The sequence below is a fragment of the Somniosus microcephalus genome, chromosome 11 (genome assembly GCF_052327205.1).
Source record: "Somniosus microcephalus isolate GS21.2 chromosome 11, FLI_Smic_1.0, whole genome shotgun sequence".
Classification (NCBI taxonomy): Eukaryota; Metazoa; Chordata; class Chondrichthyes; order Squaliformes; family Somniosidae; genus Somniosus; species Somniosus microcephalus.
The window spans coordinates 198336728-198350114 of NC_140997.1; the positions used below are offsets into that span (position 1 = coordinate 198336728).

Below are 13387 nucleotides of genomic sequence, written 5' to 3' on the forward strand. Positions count from 1 at the left end.
CCCTGGCACTGGGCAGGCAACACAGCCTTCGGGAGTCTCTTTCGCGGCTGCAGAGAACAGTGTCTATCCCTCTGACGATACTGTCATCTACCACTACCACATTCCTTCCTTCTCCCCCCACTTGGATGGTCCCCTGTACCACGGTGACATGGTCAGTTAGCCCATCCTCCCTGCAGTCCTTTTCCTCATCCATACAGGTAGCAAGTACCTCGTACCTGCTGAACAAGGTCAAGGGCTGAGGCTCCTCCATCACTACATCCTGGGTCCCCATACCTGCTTGACTCGCAGTCACACCCTCCTGTCCCTGTCCACTGACGAACTCTAAAGTACTACTTAACCTATAGGGTGTGACTGCCTCCTGGAATAAAGTGTCCAGGTAACTCTCCCCACCCTGGTGCATCGCACTGTCTGCAGCTCGGACTCCAGCTCAACAACTTGAGCCGAAGCTCCTCGAGTTGTAGACACTTACTGCAGATGTGGTTGCTCAGGATCACGATGCTCTCCACAAACTCCCACATGCTGCAGTTACGACACACCACCTGACCTGCCATCTCTAACCTTGCTTTATTTATTAATTAGTTAAAGCTTTTTATTCAATCAATTTTTTGTTTTATTGTTTGATTATTTTATCCAGTTTAAGTTATTAATTTAATAAGTACTAGCAAGTTACAGTTTCTCAGCTTTTAACTTAACCCCCTTCCCTAACAAAACCCCCTTCCCTAACATAGAGAGCAAAAAAAAGCTATAATACTCACCAATCAATCACCTACCTGCTCTCCTGTGACGTCACTTTTTGATTTTTTGTTGTTGTTTTTGAATCAGAGCCTCGCTGCTGCTGCTGCTTTAATTCAGGTCCGCTCTCGGGCCGCTCTTTATCCTCTCGCTGCTGCCGCTGCTTTAATTCAGGTCCGCTCTCGGGCCGCTCTTTATCCTCTCCCCGCTGTCGCTGTTTTAATTCAGGTCCGCTCTCGGGCCGCTCTTTATCCTCTTGCCGCTGCTTTAATTCAGGTCCGCTCTCGGGCCGCTCTTTATCCTCTTGCTGCTGCCGCTGCTTTAATTCAGGTCCGCTCTCGGGCCGCTCTTTATCCTCTCGCCGCCGCTGCTGCTTTAATTCAGGTCCGCTCTCGGGCCGCTCTTTATCCTCTCGCTGCTGCCGCTGCTTTAATTCAGGTCCGCTCTCGGGCCACTCTTTATCCTCTCCCCGCTGCTGCTGCTTTAATTCAGGTCCGCTCTCGGGCCGCTCTTTATCCTCTCGCTGCCGCTGCTGCTTTAATTCAGGTCCGCTCTCGGGCCGCTCTTTATCCTCTCGCCACTGCTGCTGCTTTAATTCAGGTCCACTCTCGGGCCGCTCTTTATCCTCTTGCCGCTGCTTTAACTCAGGTCCGCTCTCGGGCCGCTCTTTATCCTCTCGCCGCCGCTGCTGCTTTAATTCAAGTCCGCACTCGAGCCGCTCTTTATCCTCTCCTTATTTAAGGAGGGATATACTTGCATTGGAGGCAGTTCAGAGAAGGTTCACTAGGTTAATTCCTGAGATGAAGGGGTTGTCTTATGAAGAAAGGTTGAGCTGGTTGGGCCTATACTCATTGGAGTTTAGAAGAATGAGTGGTGATCTTATTGAAACATATAAGATTTTGAGGAGGCTTGACCGGGTAGATGCAGGGAGGATGTTTCCCCTAGTGGGGGAATCTAGTTCCAGGATAAGTGGTCGCCCATTTAAAACAGAGATGAGGAGGAATTTCTTCTCTCAGAGGGTCGTGAATCTTTGGAATTCTCTATCCCAGAGAGCTGTGAAGGCGGAGTCATTGAATATATTCAAGGCGGAGATAGACATATATTTCAGCTACAGGGGAGTCAAGGGTTATGGGGAGCGGGCAGGAAAGTGGCGTTGAGGCCAAGATCAGATCAGCCATGATCTTATTGAATGGCGGGGTCGGCTCGAGGGGCCGAATGGCCTACTCCTGCTACTATTTCTTATGTTCTTATATTCTCTCGCCGCGGCCGCTACTTTAATTTAGGTCCACTCTCAGGCCGCTCTTTATCCTCTCGCCACTGCCGCTGCTTTAATTCAGGTCCACTCTCGAGCTGCTCTTTATCCTCTCACCGCTGCCGCAGCAGTGGCTAGATTCCCTCGTATCCAAGGCATTATAGACTGCACTCATACCATCAATGGTGTGGAGTGATTTCAAATAAAGCTGTCATACCATCAAGGCAGCAGAAGTGTGAGGTGATGCATTTTGTCAGAAGGAACAGGGAGAGCCAATATACACTTAATGGCACAGTTTTAAAGGGTGTGCAGGGACAGAGCGACCTGGGAGTTAATGTGCATACGTCCCTGAACGTGGCAGGACATATTGAGAGAGTGGTTAGCAAAGCATATGGGATCTTGGGCTTCATAAATAGAGGTATTGAGTACAAAAGTAGAGAAGTTATGCTGAACCTTTGTAAAGCGCTGGTTAGGCCACAACTGGAGTATTGCATCCAGTTCTGGTCAACACACTTTAGGAAGGATGTGAAGGCCCTTGAAAGAGTGCAGAGGAGATTTACCAGAATGGTTCCGGGGATGGGGGATCTTAGCTACAAGGACAGGTTGGAGAAGCTGGATTTGTTTTCATTCGAGCAAAGGAGGTTGAGGGGTGATTTGATAGAGGTGTACAAAATTATGATGGGTTTGGATAGGCTAAACCGGGAAAGGCTCTTCCCACTAGTTGATGGTACAAGGACTAGGAGACACAAATTTAAGGTTTTGGGCAAAAGATACAGGGGGGATGTGAGGAAAAACTTTTACGCAGCGAGTGGTGAGGACCTGGAATTCGTTGCCGACAGAAGTGGTGGAAGCGGAGACACTTAAGGGAAATAAACTTGCAGTGCTACGGGGATAGAGCGGGGGAATAAGACTGACTGGATTGCTCTACAGAGAGCCGGCACGGACTCGATGGGCCGAATGGCCTCCTTCTGTGCTGTATGATTCTGTGGCCTAGAAATTGGGTATAGCCCCGCTTGGGGCGTTAGACTTGGCGCTGCGCAAAGTTTTGCGCCAGGCGCAATTTAGTGCCACCTAGCGCGATATTGGGTCGTAGCACCCCTAAGGTGATCGCGGCGCTAAATCAGGCATTGCACGGTAGATTTAGGGTGCTAACATGGCGGCGCAACTCAATATCGGGGCGGCCGGGTGCAGCGCAGGTTCAGTCAATCATCGACGATCACGAAAGAGTCAGGAGCCGGCCAGCTCTTAAAGGGGTGGGTCCAGAAGGATCAGCAGCCACACTCTGCGCCCTGCAGAACTGAATTTCGGCGCTGTGTTTTGTTTGGCGCTAAAAACTTTCTGAGGATGGAGAGAGCAAGGCAAAGAGCAGAGCGCTTCACGGATGATGCATTGGATGCATTGGTAGGTGGAGTGGAGCGCCGTCGAGCGGTCCTGTACGCGGACAATGGTAGGAGGCCTAGACAGCAGGATTACCGCAGAGCATGGAGGGCCATCACTCAGAGGGTGAACTCCAGCAGCCTGGTGGTCAGGACTCCATTGCAGTGCCGCAAGAAATTCAACGATCTCACTCGGGTCATCAGGGTGAGTGATGTTTTTGCAGTCCTCTTCATGCCTTCACCTGCACCTGACTTTATGGCCAATGGGTGCGCCATGCCCCACTAGGCATCTGTCAGCACGCACCCATGGCCCTTTCTGGGAACACACTTGCACATACAGCTGACGCCATGATGTCAGGGCTATTCCACCAAGGGGGGCATGACATGACAGATGAGGCCATGATGTCAGGGCTATTCCACCAAGGGGGGCATGACATGACAGATGACGCCATGATGTCAGGGCTATTCCACCAAGGGGGGCATGACATGACAGATGAGGCCATGATGTCAGGGCTATTCCACCAAGGGGGGCATGACATGACAGATGAGGCCATGATGTCAGGGCTATTCCACCAAGGGGGGCATGACATGACAGATGGGGCCATAATGTCTCATCATTTCCTATCCTTTCTCCTGCAGTCCAAGCTGGCAAGGAACCGGCGAGAACAGCTCCGGACCGGTGGAGGACCTCCAAACCTCCAGAACCTGACGGACCTGGAGGAGCGAGTGCACCAGATTGTTGGCGGCCGCCTGACTGGTCCTGTCACCACTGGAGCAGCCGACCCCATTGTGCACGGTGATGGTAAGGTTATGACCTTTTTGATCTGTGTCCTTCCACTTGTGACCCCCCACCGGCATGCTTTTTCACTGTGGACCCATGTCATAGCATTGCACCAATCTTGCATCCCTTGCTGCCACCCTCTCCTCTCGCTAAAGCCACTCTTCAACCTCCCTGCTTTCAGATGCTGCATCACCAGATCGGGAGCCGAGCCCTCAAGCTGCCAGTCCCACTGAGTCCGGAGGCGACCAGCTGGAGGAAGCCGGACCTTCCATGCCAGCCTCAGGGGAGGCACGCCAGCTGCAGAGTGGGGATAGTTCTTCCCTGGAGGGGAGCAGGGGGGGGTGCCTCTGATGAGGAACCAACTCCAGGAACCAACGCAGGGGGGGAAGGGAAGCTCGGGGGCCGTCTCCCCGGAGGCCGAGTCAGGCCACCATGACTGCTGCACAGAGGGCAGAGGAGGTTCGGTCCCTAGCTGAAATGAGCGCCCAGGCTCGGCTCAGGCACAATGAGCTGATCGCTGCAGTGGCAAGGCTGCCTGAAGCCATTGACATACTGGCAGGGAGTCTCCAGGACTTCGGTGCAGCACAGGAAAGGAGTGCGCAGGCCTTCTCTGCTGCACAGGAAAGGACTGTCCAGGGCATCACCGAAGCACTGGGAAGGACTTTCCAGGGCTTCACCGATGCACAGGTAAGGAGTGTCCATGGCTTCTCCGAAGCACTGGAAAGGACTGTCCAGGGCTTCATCGAAGCACTGGCACCTGCCACGCAGTCACTCGCTGGCCTCATGCAGGTGCAGATTGAGGCCACGCGAGCACTGACTGCTGCCACCATTGAAGGATCAGGTAGGATTACCCGGGGCCCTTGCAGCACCACAGCAGGACATCAATCTGTGGGCCAGCCGATTGGGGCGCATGCTGCGCTGCTGCCCCGTCAGAGTGCCAGTGTGTCGCACGCCCACGGAGCAGGTGTCCGCTCTCAGGATGTCAGCATTCCTGATGCCACCACTGGCACGTCTCCACTGCAGCTGCCACCACCTGCAGGACAGACTGCATCCACCCATGAGCAGTTGGAGCAGTCAGCACCCGGGCCCTCCAAGCCCAGAGGTCGTCCAGCCCATCCCTCAGGGGCTTCTGCGCTTTCGGCCACTCAGCAGGCCTCCCCCAGCCTTGATGCAGCCACTGGGGTCCAATTACGGAGGAGCTGCAGGGAGGGAAGGGGGCGTTCCAGAAAGAGAAGTCGAAGCCCATCAAGGGGTCAAAAGTTGAGGGAGCTTCGGAGACGGCGAGGTTGAACATTTCAAGGCCCTCTACAGCTCGTGAATGATGGGGATGTGTTGGTTACTGTCGCGGGTTTGGCAGACATTAAAGTTGTATTTCCTTGCTGATGTGTTAAATCCTTAGTTATGTGTTTTGCCGTTACTTTTGTGTTAAGCCGTTACTTAAGTGTTATTTCGTTAGTTTTGCTTTCTACTGCAATTGCTTTATGAAGTTGGAAGGCTCCACCTTTTTGAAAATAAAGAATATTTTTTATTTACACTGGACATCTAAACTATTTACACTTAATCTGTCCTTCATAGGCTTTGGGTGAACCGGACGGTCCTCTCCCAAACACACCAAGCAATCCATCAGTGGGGCCTAGAAACGAGTCATTATGAGCCTCTGACGAATGGCCCTTCCAGTTTCGGGAACCCTCCCGTCTTCCTCCTCCTCCTCCTCCTCCTCCTCCGCCGGTCCTTCAAGCTTGGCTGGCATTGGCTGGGTGCGCTGGATGGCGAGGTTGTGGAGCATGCAGCAGACAACGACGATGTGGGCGACTCGCTCCGGTGAGTACTGCAGGGTGCCCCCCGAATGGTCGAGACATCGGAACCGCTGCTTCAGCACGCTGATTGTGTGCTCCACAGTGTTCCGCGTCGCCTGATGGCTGGAGTTGTAGTTCTCCTCTGCCTGGGTGCTGGGCGAACGTAGCAGGGTCATAAGCCATGGGCACAGAGGATAGCCCTTGTCTCCGAGAAGCCAGCCTCGTGGGTGAGCCGGGGCCTCGAAAAGGTCTGCCACTGTGGTCTGACGCAGGATGAAAGCATCGTGGCTGCTGCCAGGGAATTGTGCGTTGACCGCGAGGATCAGCAGCCGGTGGTCACACACCAGCTGTACATTAAGGGAGTGGAACCCCTTGCGGTTGCGGTAATCCTCGGGATTGTTCACAGGCGCCCGCAAAGCCACGTGCGTACAGTCAATGGCGCCCTGCACCATGGGGAAGCCAGCTATTGCCGCGAAGCCTTCTGTGCGCTCCTGCTGCTTCTCCGGTGTCAAAGGGAACGAAATAAGTTGCCGCCTCCTGTTATATAGGGCATCTGTAACTTGGCGGATGCAGCAATGCACCGCAAACTGGGAAATGTTAGCTATGTCCCCAGTCGCGGCCTGAAAGGAGCCGCTGGCAAAGAAATTGAGGGCTACAGTAACCTTTACAGGCACCGACAGAGATGTCCTGCACCGTATGCGTGGCAGAAGATCATCCTGAAGCAGCTGGCACAGCTCAGTCACCACCTCCTTATGGAATCGCAGCCTTCTGACACACTGCTCCTCCGACATGCTGTGGTAGGAGAACTGCTGTCTGAAAACCCTCGCTGCGTAAGGTCTGGTGTGGCGACGTCTATTGGCCCTCCTCCGTCTGGCCACTCCTGGCCCTCTCTCCCTCCGTCTCTGTGCCCTAGCAGCAGGATGTTCCCTTCCAGAGCAGCCCCCATAATAAGAGTGATCAAGGTAAAGGTTGTAAGCTCTTACCAGCAGCTAGGTAATGTTCACAGGGCTAAAGGTCCTCTGGCACCACTGGTTGAATGGCAATAAGGCTCTAGCACTGCAGCTGCTCAACTGTATCAAACCAGCCAACAAGTTGCGTTCACAAAAGGGCTGACGTTTTCAGAACAGTGGTGTCCCCTTTAAACAGCGCCCCCCTACTCCTAGAGTGCCTAGGGAACGTTCCAGTGAGCTGTCACTATTAGCGCCAGACGCAACAGAGGCGGGCGCCACCCAATTTGCGGTCCGGGGCGCTAAAAAGGCGTTGCACCATGGAATGACGTCATGATCAGCCTGTGCCCGCTAAGATTTTGCGCCGGCGCTAAATGCATGGTCAATATGGGGCGAGGCGCTAGGTTCCCTGCGACCGCACATAAATTGGCTATCGCCCCACTTTTCGGCCTCTTTAGGTGATAATCGGTGGCGCTAACAACCTAATTTCTCCCCCTCATCCTGCAACACTCATCCCTTTCCCCAATATGCAACCCGTCCAGGAAGGTACAAGGATGGTTGCGTGGGGACAAGGGCTACCCCCTGCACACACTGCTGATGACACCAGTATCCCCAAAGTTTGAGCCCAGAGCCTACATGGCAGCCATTTGAGCTTCGACCAAAGTTGCAAAGGCTGGAAAAATAGAGTCCTGTTGTGAGGGCTTGGCTGCAGCATCCCTGGAGGTGGCCACACATTCCATGGTAGGCTGCAGAGTATTGATGCTGTGCGAGATGACACCACCCAAGCTGGAAGCGGAATCCTCAATATTTCCAGCCATGGTGCTGAAACTCCTTGGCAGGCATTCCAATACCTGGTTTAACTGCTTGTGTGAAGCAAGCAGTTTTCATCTCATAACTGGACCCCTGAAGTCCACATCTCTGTCCTCCTCAGCAGAGCTATGGCAAACTGTTTCCTGGGCTGTCCCTACCACCAGTAGCTGCTGCTGGGTGTTTCACCACCTGCAGACCCCTCTAACTCACTGCTAAACCCACACGGAATGCCAATCTCTGTGCTGGTGCTTGGGATTGCTGGAGCGTGTGGCGATGCATCCTTAAGAGACTTATCCACCTCCGAGGTATCTTTTTCAGGAAGCTCGCTGCCGAGAAGGACCTAGAGAAAGAGAAAAAGGACAAGATTTAAGATGACACTGAGAGGCTGGACAATCTTCAGAATGCAGTTTGAAGTTGTGAAGCTTGCTGAATATTCGCTGAGGTGAATGAAAGGTTATAAATAATATGCAGACACCCTGCTCAGATAAGTCGCCAGCCTCGCCTTCACTGATGGTTATCACTTTACCCGAGTCACAAATCTCCAGAGCTTCCTGCACCATTTGGGTGAAGGCTATTATATCAGGCATATGCCCCCAGTCTTGCTTCTCTCTCTCGCATTTTGTGCTGTCTTGTCCTGCAGAGAGAGAGGGCAGTTAATGAGTGGCTGTTGAAAATGTCAGTGGAGGTGTGTAGGGCTCGTGCACATACAGAGCTTGTGCTGAGAGATGTATAAGAAAGAAAAAGACTTGCATTTATATTTCATGACCTCAGGACGTCCCAAAGCGCTTTACAGCCAATGAAGTATTTTTGAAATGTAGTCACTGTTGTAATGTAGGAAACACAGCAGCCAATTTGCACACAATAAGCTCGCACAAACAGCAATGTGATAATGACCAGATAATCTGTCTTTTCAGTGATGTTGATTGAGGGATAAATATTGGCCAGGTGTAACTCTCCTGCACTTCTTGAGATTAGTGGCGATGGGATCTTTTGCATCCACCTGAGAGAGCAGACAGGGCCTAAGTTAAACATCTCATCCAAAAGGCGGCACCTCCAACAGTGCAGCACTCCCTCAATACTGCACTGGAGTGTCAGCCTAGATTTTTGTGCTCAAGTCTCTGGAGTGGGACTTGAACCCACACCCTTCTGACTCAGAGGCGAGAGAGCCACAGCTGACATGGAAGCAAGATAGAATGAGGATGAGGAAATTGTGATTGGAAAGCCAAGTATTTGGAACGTGAAGTAAGGAAGGAGTGCTGAGAGAAGTTGCCGGTTGTGCAAGCGCTAGGATGCAAGAAAAGAATGCTGTTAGTATCTGTTGTGAAGACCTAAAGGAAGAGGTGAATGCGTTTGGAATGTGAAAGAGAAGTGTTGCAGTGTGCCCTTGTGATTGTATGCTGAAGGATGTGATGGAAAGGAGAAATTCGTTGAGCATGCTCTGGGAGGGAGTAAAAGGAGAGTTGTCAGGTGTTGTTGAGAAAGATGGAGAGATGAAGAAGTACTCACCTTTGCTGCTCTTGTGAGGTCATTGTGCCTCTTTCTACATTGAACCCAGGTCCTGTGGGTGATGCTGCTGGTACTGACCCTCTCAGCCAACTCTGTCCAGGGCTGGTGGATAGTCACCCTGGGGATCTTCCTGTGAGTGCTGGGGATCAGTACCACCCTCCTTGCATTGACCTCCTCCACAAGGAACTCCCGGAAGGCATCAGGGGCAATCCTGTGACTTATTACTGCCAAGATAATTGTTTGCACGCTCTTCTAATTAAATCTTCCAGAAGGGAATGCAACCTCACATTAGGAGGTATATTTGCACTATAAATAGTCCACCAGAAATTGCGCAATGAAAATGGGCTGGCTGCCCATTTCCCGATGCAATCGGGTGGGCAACCCATTAATCATATTAAAATAAGGCCCAGGAGTTAAAACTCCCCAGGCCTCATGTTGGCGATTTCAGGGGAGCTTGCCGCTTGCCCCACACCTCACCGATTTTTGCCCCAACTTAAAATCGGAGCTTATATGTATCATTGTAGGCATATACATGTGCAGTGGTTCAGCATACCAGATGCAACACTAACTGAACAGATTGAATAAAGGTCACACTATATCAAACAAATCCATTTTGTCATCATGTTATCCTAAAATAAATTTGATTAACGTATGCACCTTTGAAAGCTATGACTCATGAGAATCTTTTGATAGATTGGAGAAGTTTTGCACACTTCAATCTGGCATTTGTCTTAGAATAGTAAACCCATTAGGCACTGGCATCAACATAATCGGAAGAAAGGAGCAAATCTTTGAGGAAACATTCTGCAGAAATATGGCAAAACAAGCTTACCTATCTGAAGATATTACCAGAAAAACACTGGGGCCAATAATGCGGCCCTGGCACAGCACTACTGGGACAGTTGCTCCTAAGGCGCTCCGTGCACCTGCACCCCACTGAGTTGACCTCAAGGGATAATGGGAGGTCAACAGATTGAAGTATGTTTGTGCCCCAGTGCTTGGTACGCTAGGACCACAGAATCGGAGACCAGAATGAAAGGTGCCAGCAGATGGTGACGGACTGCTAGCTGCTCTTCAAGCGCCAACATTTGTTTTATGGTTCCAGGCAAAAGGACACTTATGGCCACTGGAGGTCAAACAAGTCAGGTTGGCAAACGAAGGATGGCCCTATTGGAAGGAGAGGGCCACTCAGAAGGAACATTCAAATTATTTTAATGGGCCTCTCCTGAAGTTCTGCCCAGCCATATTATGAGATCCACCCTAATTTAAATAGAAACCTGGGACTTAATGAGCCTTGCTCAGAGTCAATGCACAAGCTCTTTGCACTCAAAACACTTCTGGACCACACTATGGGATGCATTTCTCATTGGACACTGATGTCTCAGGCACTCCAAGTGCTGCAGAGGTACCTTGGGCTGCATTATCATCCCCACTGAGTTAATCAAAGGGAAAGGTTATAGAATTATTGAAAGGTTCGACTGTTCTATCTCAGAGTATTCCATAATTTATTTTTCAAAAACCCATACCAAAAACAAAAATGTAAGTTTTTTTTCAGTTCCCATTCATTTTTGGTTATTGGCTCAGTGGTATTTCACATACAATCTTCAATGATCCAATGTAAAAGACATGAAACAATGAGTAGAAACAATAAAACATCTTCACAGACAAAATGGAATAATCATTTGTGCACAGCTTTACATCTCTACAAACCTGCTTTCTAGCACCCACCCTAATAACTGATCATTTTTACTCAGTTACTTCACTGTTCAAAGTAACAAGGGCGACTTCTTAATAGACATATAATGGTCAGCTTTCTGGTTTTATGCTATCAACGGATGAGGCTCCCTGCCGGAACCATGAAGCCAGAAAACTATCCCTACGTAGTACATATTAACAAACCAAACTAAAGGCTACTATAAACTATCTTCAGTTTGCCAACATACTTTAAAACAAATTGCATCTATGCCTGTAAAATAACGCATGCAATTTTTCACACTTCAAGCTGTAACAAGTCAAACAAAGTAATTGTTAGTATTTTATCAATCCCATGTTCCGAGTGTATCAATAAAGGAAGATACGTACGATTTCGTTTCTCTGCATTCTCAATGTCTTCCTCATTCTCAGGATCGATGTCCTCTGCCTGGGTGATCCAGTCCAGATAGCCCTTGAGGTCCTCTTCAAGTTGTTGTTTCTCACGGAGTTTCTGAAAGTCTCCTCTGGCCTTGGCCTTTTCTCTTTCCTTAGAAAATTCACTGTAAGTTTCATAGTAATAGGAAATTTTTCAGGTAGAAAGGTTACGGCAAGATAGAGGAAAGGATCTTAATTATCATTATTTCATTGCTAATTGTTAGTGTTGAACTTAACATAAAACCCTAAATGCTCCGTATATATTGTGTAATGGAGTAATTTTCATATTACATATTCAGCTTCTGAACTTAAGTAATTAATCAACAATCTACAATACGGTATGACAGGCTAGTGGTATGACTATTAGTATGGCAGGTTGTGAAATTACTACTACTACTTTTGTATGACGTGAAAAGTTTATAATGGGATGTCTAGTTTGGCTATCCATTCGATGGCCTCTTGAGATGCCGAGTGGAGAAATGAGATGCCTCCCGCAACAGATCTTAGTAGGCAGGTTGATGTGATGTGTTCCATGGTCTGAAACTCATGACCACAGTTGCACTTAGGGTCGTCCCTCATCTTCCACTTGTGGAGCAAGTGGCCGCATCGGCCATGCCCTGTGCGGATTCGTTCAGCGCTGTCCACTGTTTGAGGGAGGTCGAAGCCAGGGACCTTTGCTGTTGGGCTAGTGATGAGGTGTTGGTTCTTCATGTTGCATGTGTCCCACGCTTCCGCCCATCTGGACAGTGGGTTGATACCAGCTGCATGAATATTAGCTGCTGTTATCCAGAATGGCCGGTGCGAAATTGAATTCAACAAATCTGGTCAGTTGTGGGCTAGCAATAGAACAAAATGACCACAAAAGCTGGTGTATTGTTGTTAAAATCCAATTGGCTCATTAACATCCTTCAGGAAAGGCAGTCTATCACTCTTACCCAGTGACTACAGTCCCACAATCTGCGGTGGTGGTCGATTTTCATCCCCTCCACTGGGCGGCAAAAGAGTGGTAAAATGCTGAAAATCACGCAGCATTTATCACCCTGTTTCCGCTGACATCCAGGACACCACCATTTTGATGGAGTCCTTCATATGGGTAGCCCAGTGCCCACCAAAAATAGGGGAGTGCCTTATTAGTCCATGCAAATCAGAGTCCACTGCACAAACCCTGCCCAATGCAACTGTACGTAGAGTTACAAAATTTACATCCGTTTTTATGGAGAACTGAACCAGTAACTATAACTTGCAATAAAGTAATCGAGTCCTGCTTCTGGATCATCTTGTGGTTCTTGACCAGTAGGTATTTAATAATATTAGAAGCCAATGGGGAGATAAGTGCGCTTCCACGATAGCAGCATGCCGAGTACAGACTCCTCTGACTATTGCCTGAAACTCCATTTGTACAGAGACATAAATGTCAGTATTTTTTCACTTTCAGTGTTGGCATTGCTCTGAAATATGAACGGTGACCATCTCTCAGGCTTTTACCAATGGTTTACCAAACTGTTCACGAGGAAGTGTATGAGAAAAGCTCAGTGATGACTCTACCATTCCAAATATTGTTCCCCATGGAGAAGTTCCTGCCCTTTGCCCCTATTATGGTATCACAGCAACATGATAGAAATCTGGAGAGTAATCTTAAGCCGCCAACACGGGCAGGATTTAAAGTCTTAAAAATGTGAAACCCGACCCCAACCCGTTACGAACGCGCCTACTTCCGGTTTAACCGGGCCGTGATACAGGGCGGGCGAGTAACCTTCTCTCAAGAGGTGGGTCAGTCATTATTATAATATATATAGTAATCTGGGATGTTATGATTAAGGTTATCCACCAGGTGGTGCTGTAGCCAATGCTGCTGCTGCTAAGGTCAGAGGTTTGCTTCCTGTTAAGGTCAGAGGTTTGCTTCCTGTCTAGGTCAGCAAAGGTGGAATGCCAGGATGCAGGCATGATGTTGTTACTCTGTTTGTCTAAAATACTCGTACTAGTTCTACGATATCGCCTCTTCGAGTTCTTGTTCCACTACATGGATTTATCACAATATACTAATTTTTTTCTCTCTCAGA

General features: G+C 49.5%; 1 protein-coding gene across 4 annotated transcripts in view; it reads right to left on the reverse strand.

Moving 5' to 3' along the window:
• Positions 1–13387, reverse strand: part of cacna1db (calcium channel, voltage-dependent, L type, alpha 1D subunit, b) — a 792002-nt gene that overhangs the window by 345532 nt on the left and 433083 nt on the right. For all 4 annotated transcript variants that reach the window (XM_086001660.1, XM_086001658.1, XM_086001657.1 and 1 more), the window contains one exon: positions 11283–11452. In XM_086001660.1, coding sequence (XP_085857786.1) covers positions 11283–11452 — 170 coding nt within the window. The remainder of the gene's footprint in view (positions 1–11282; positions 11453–13387) is intronic.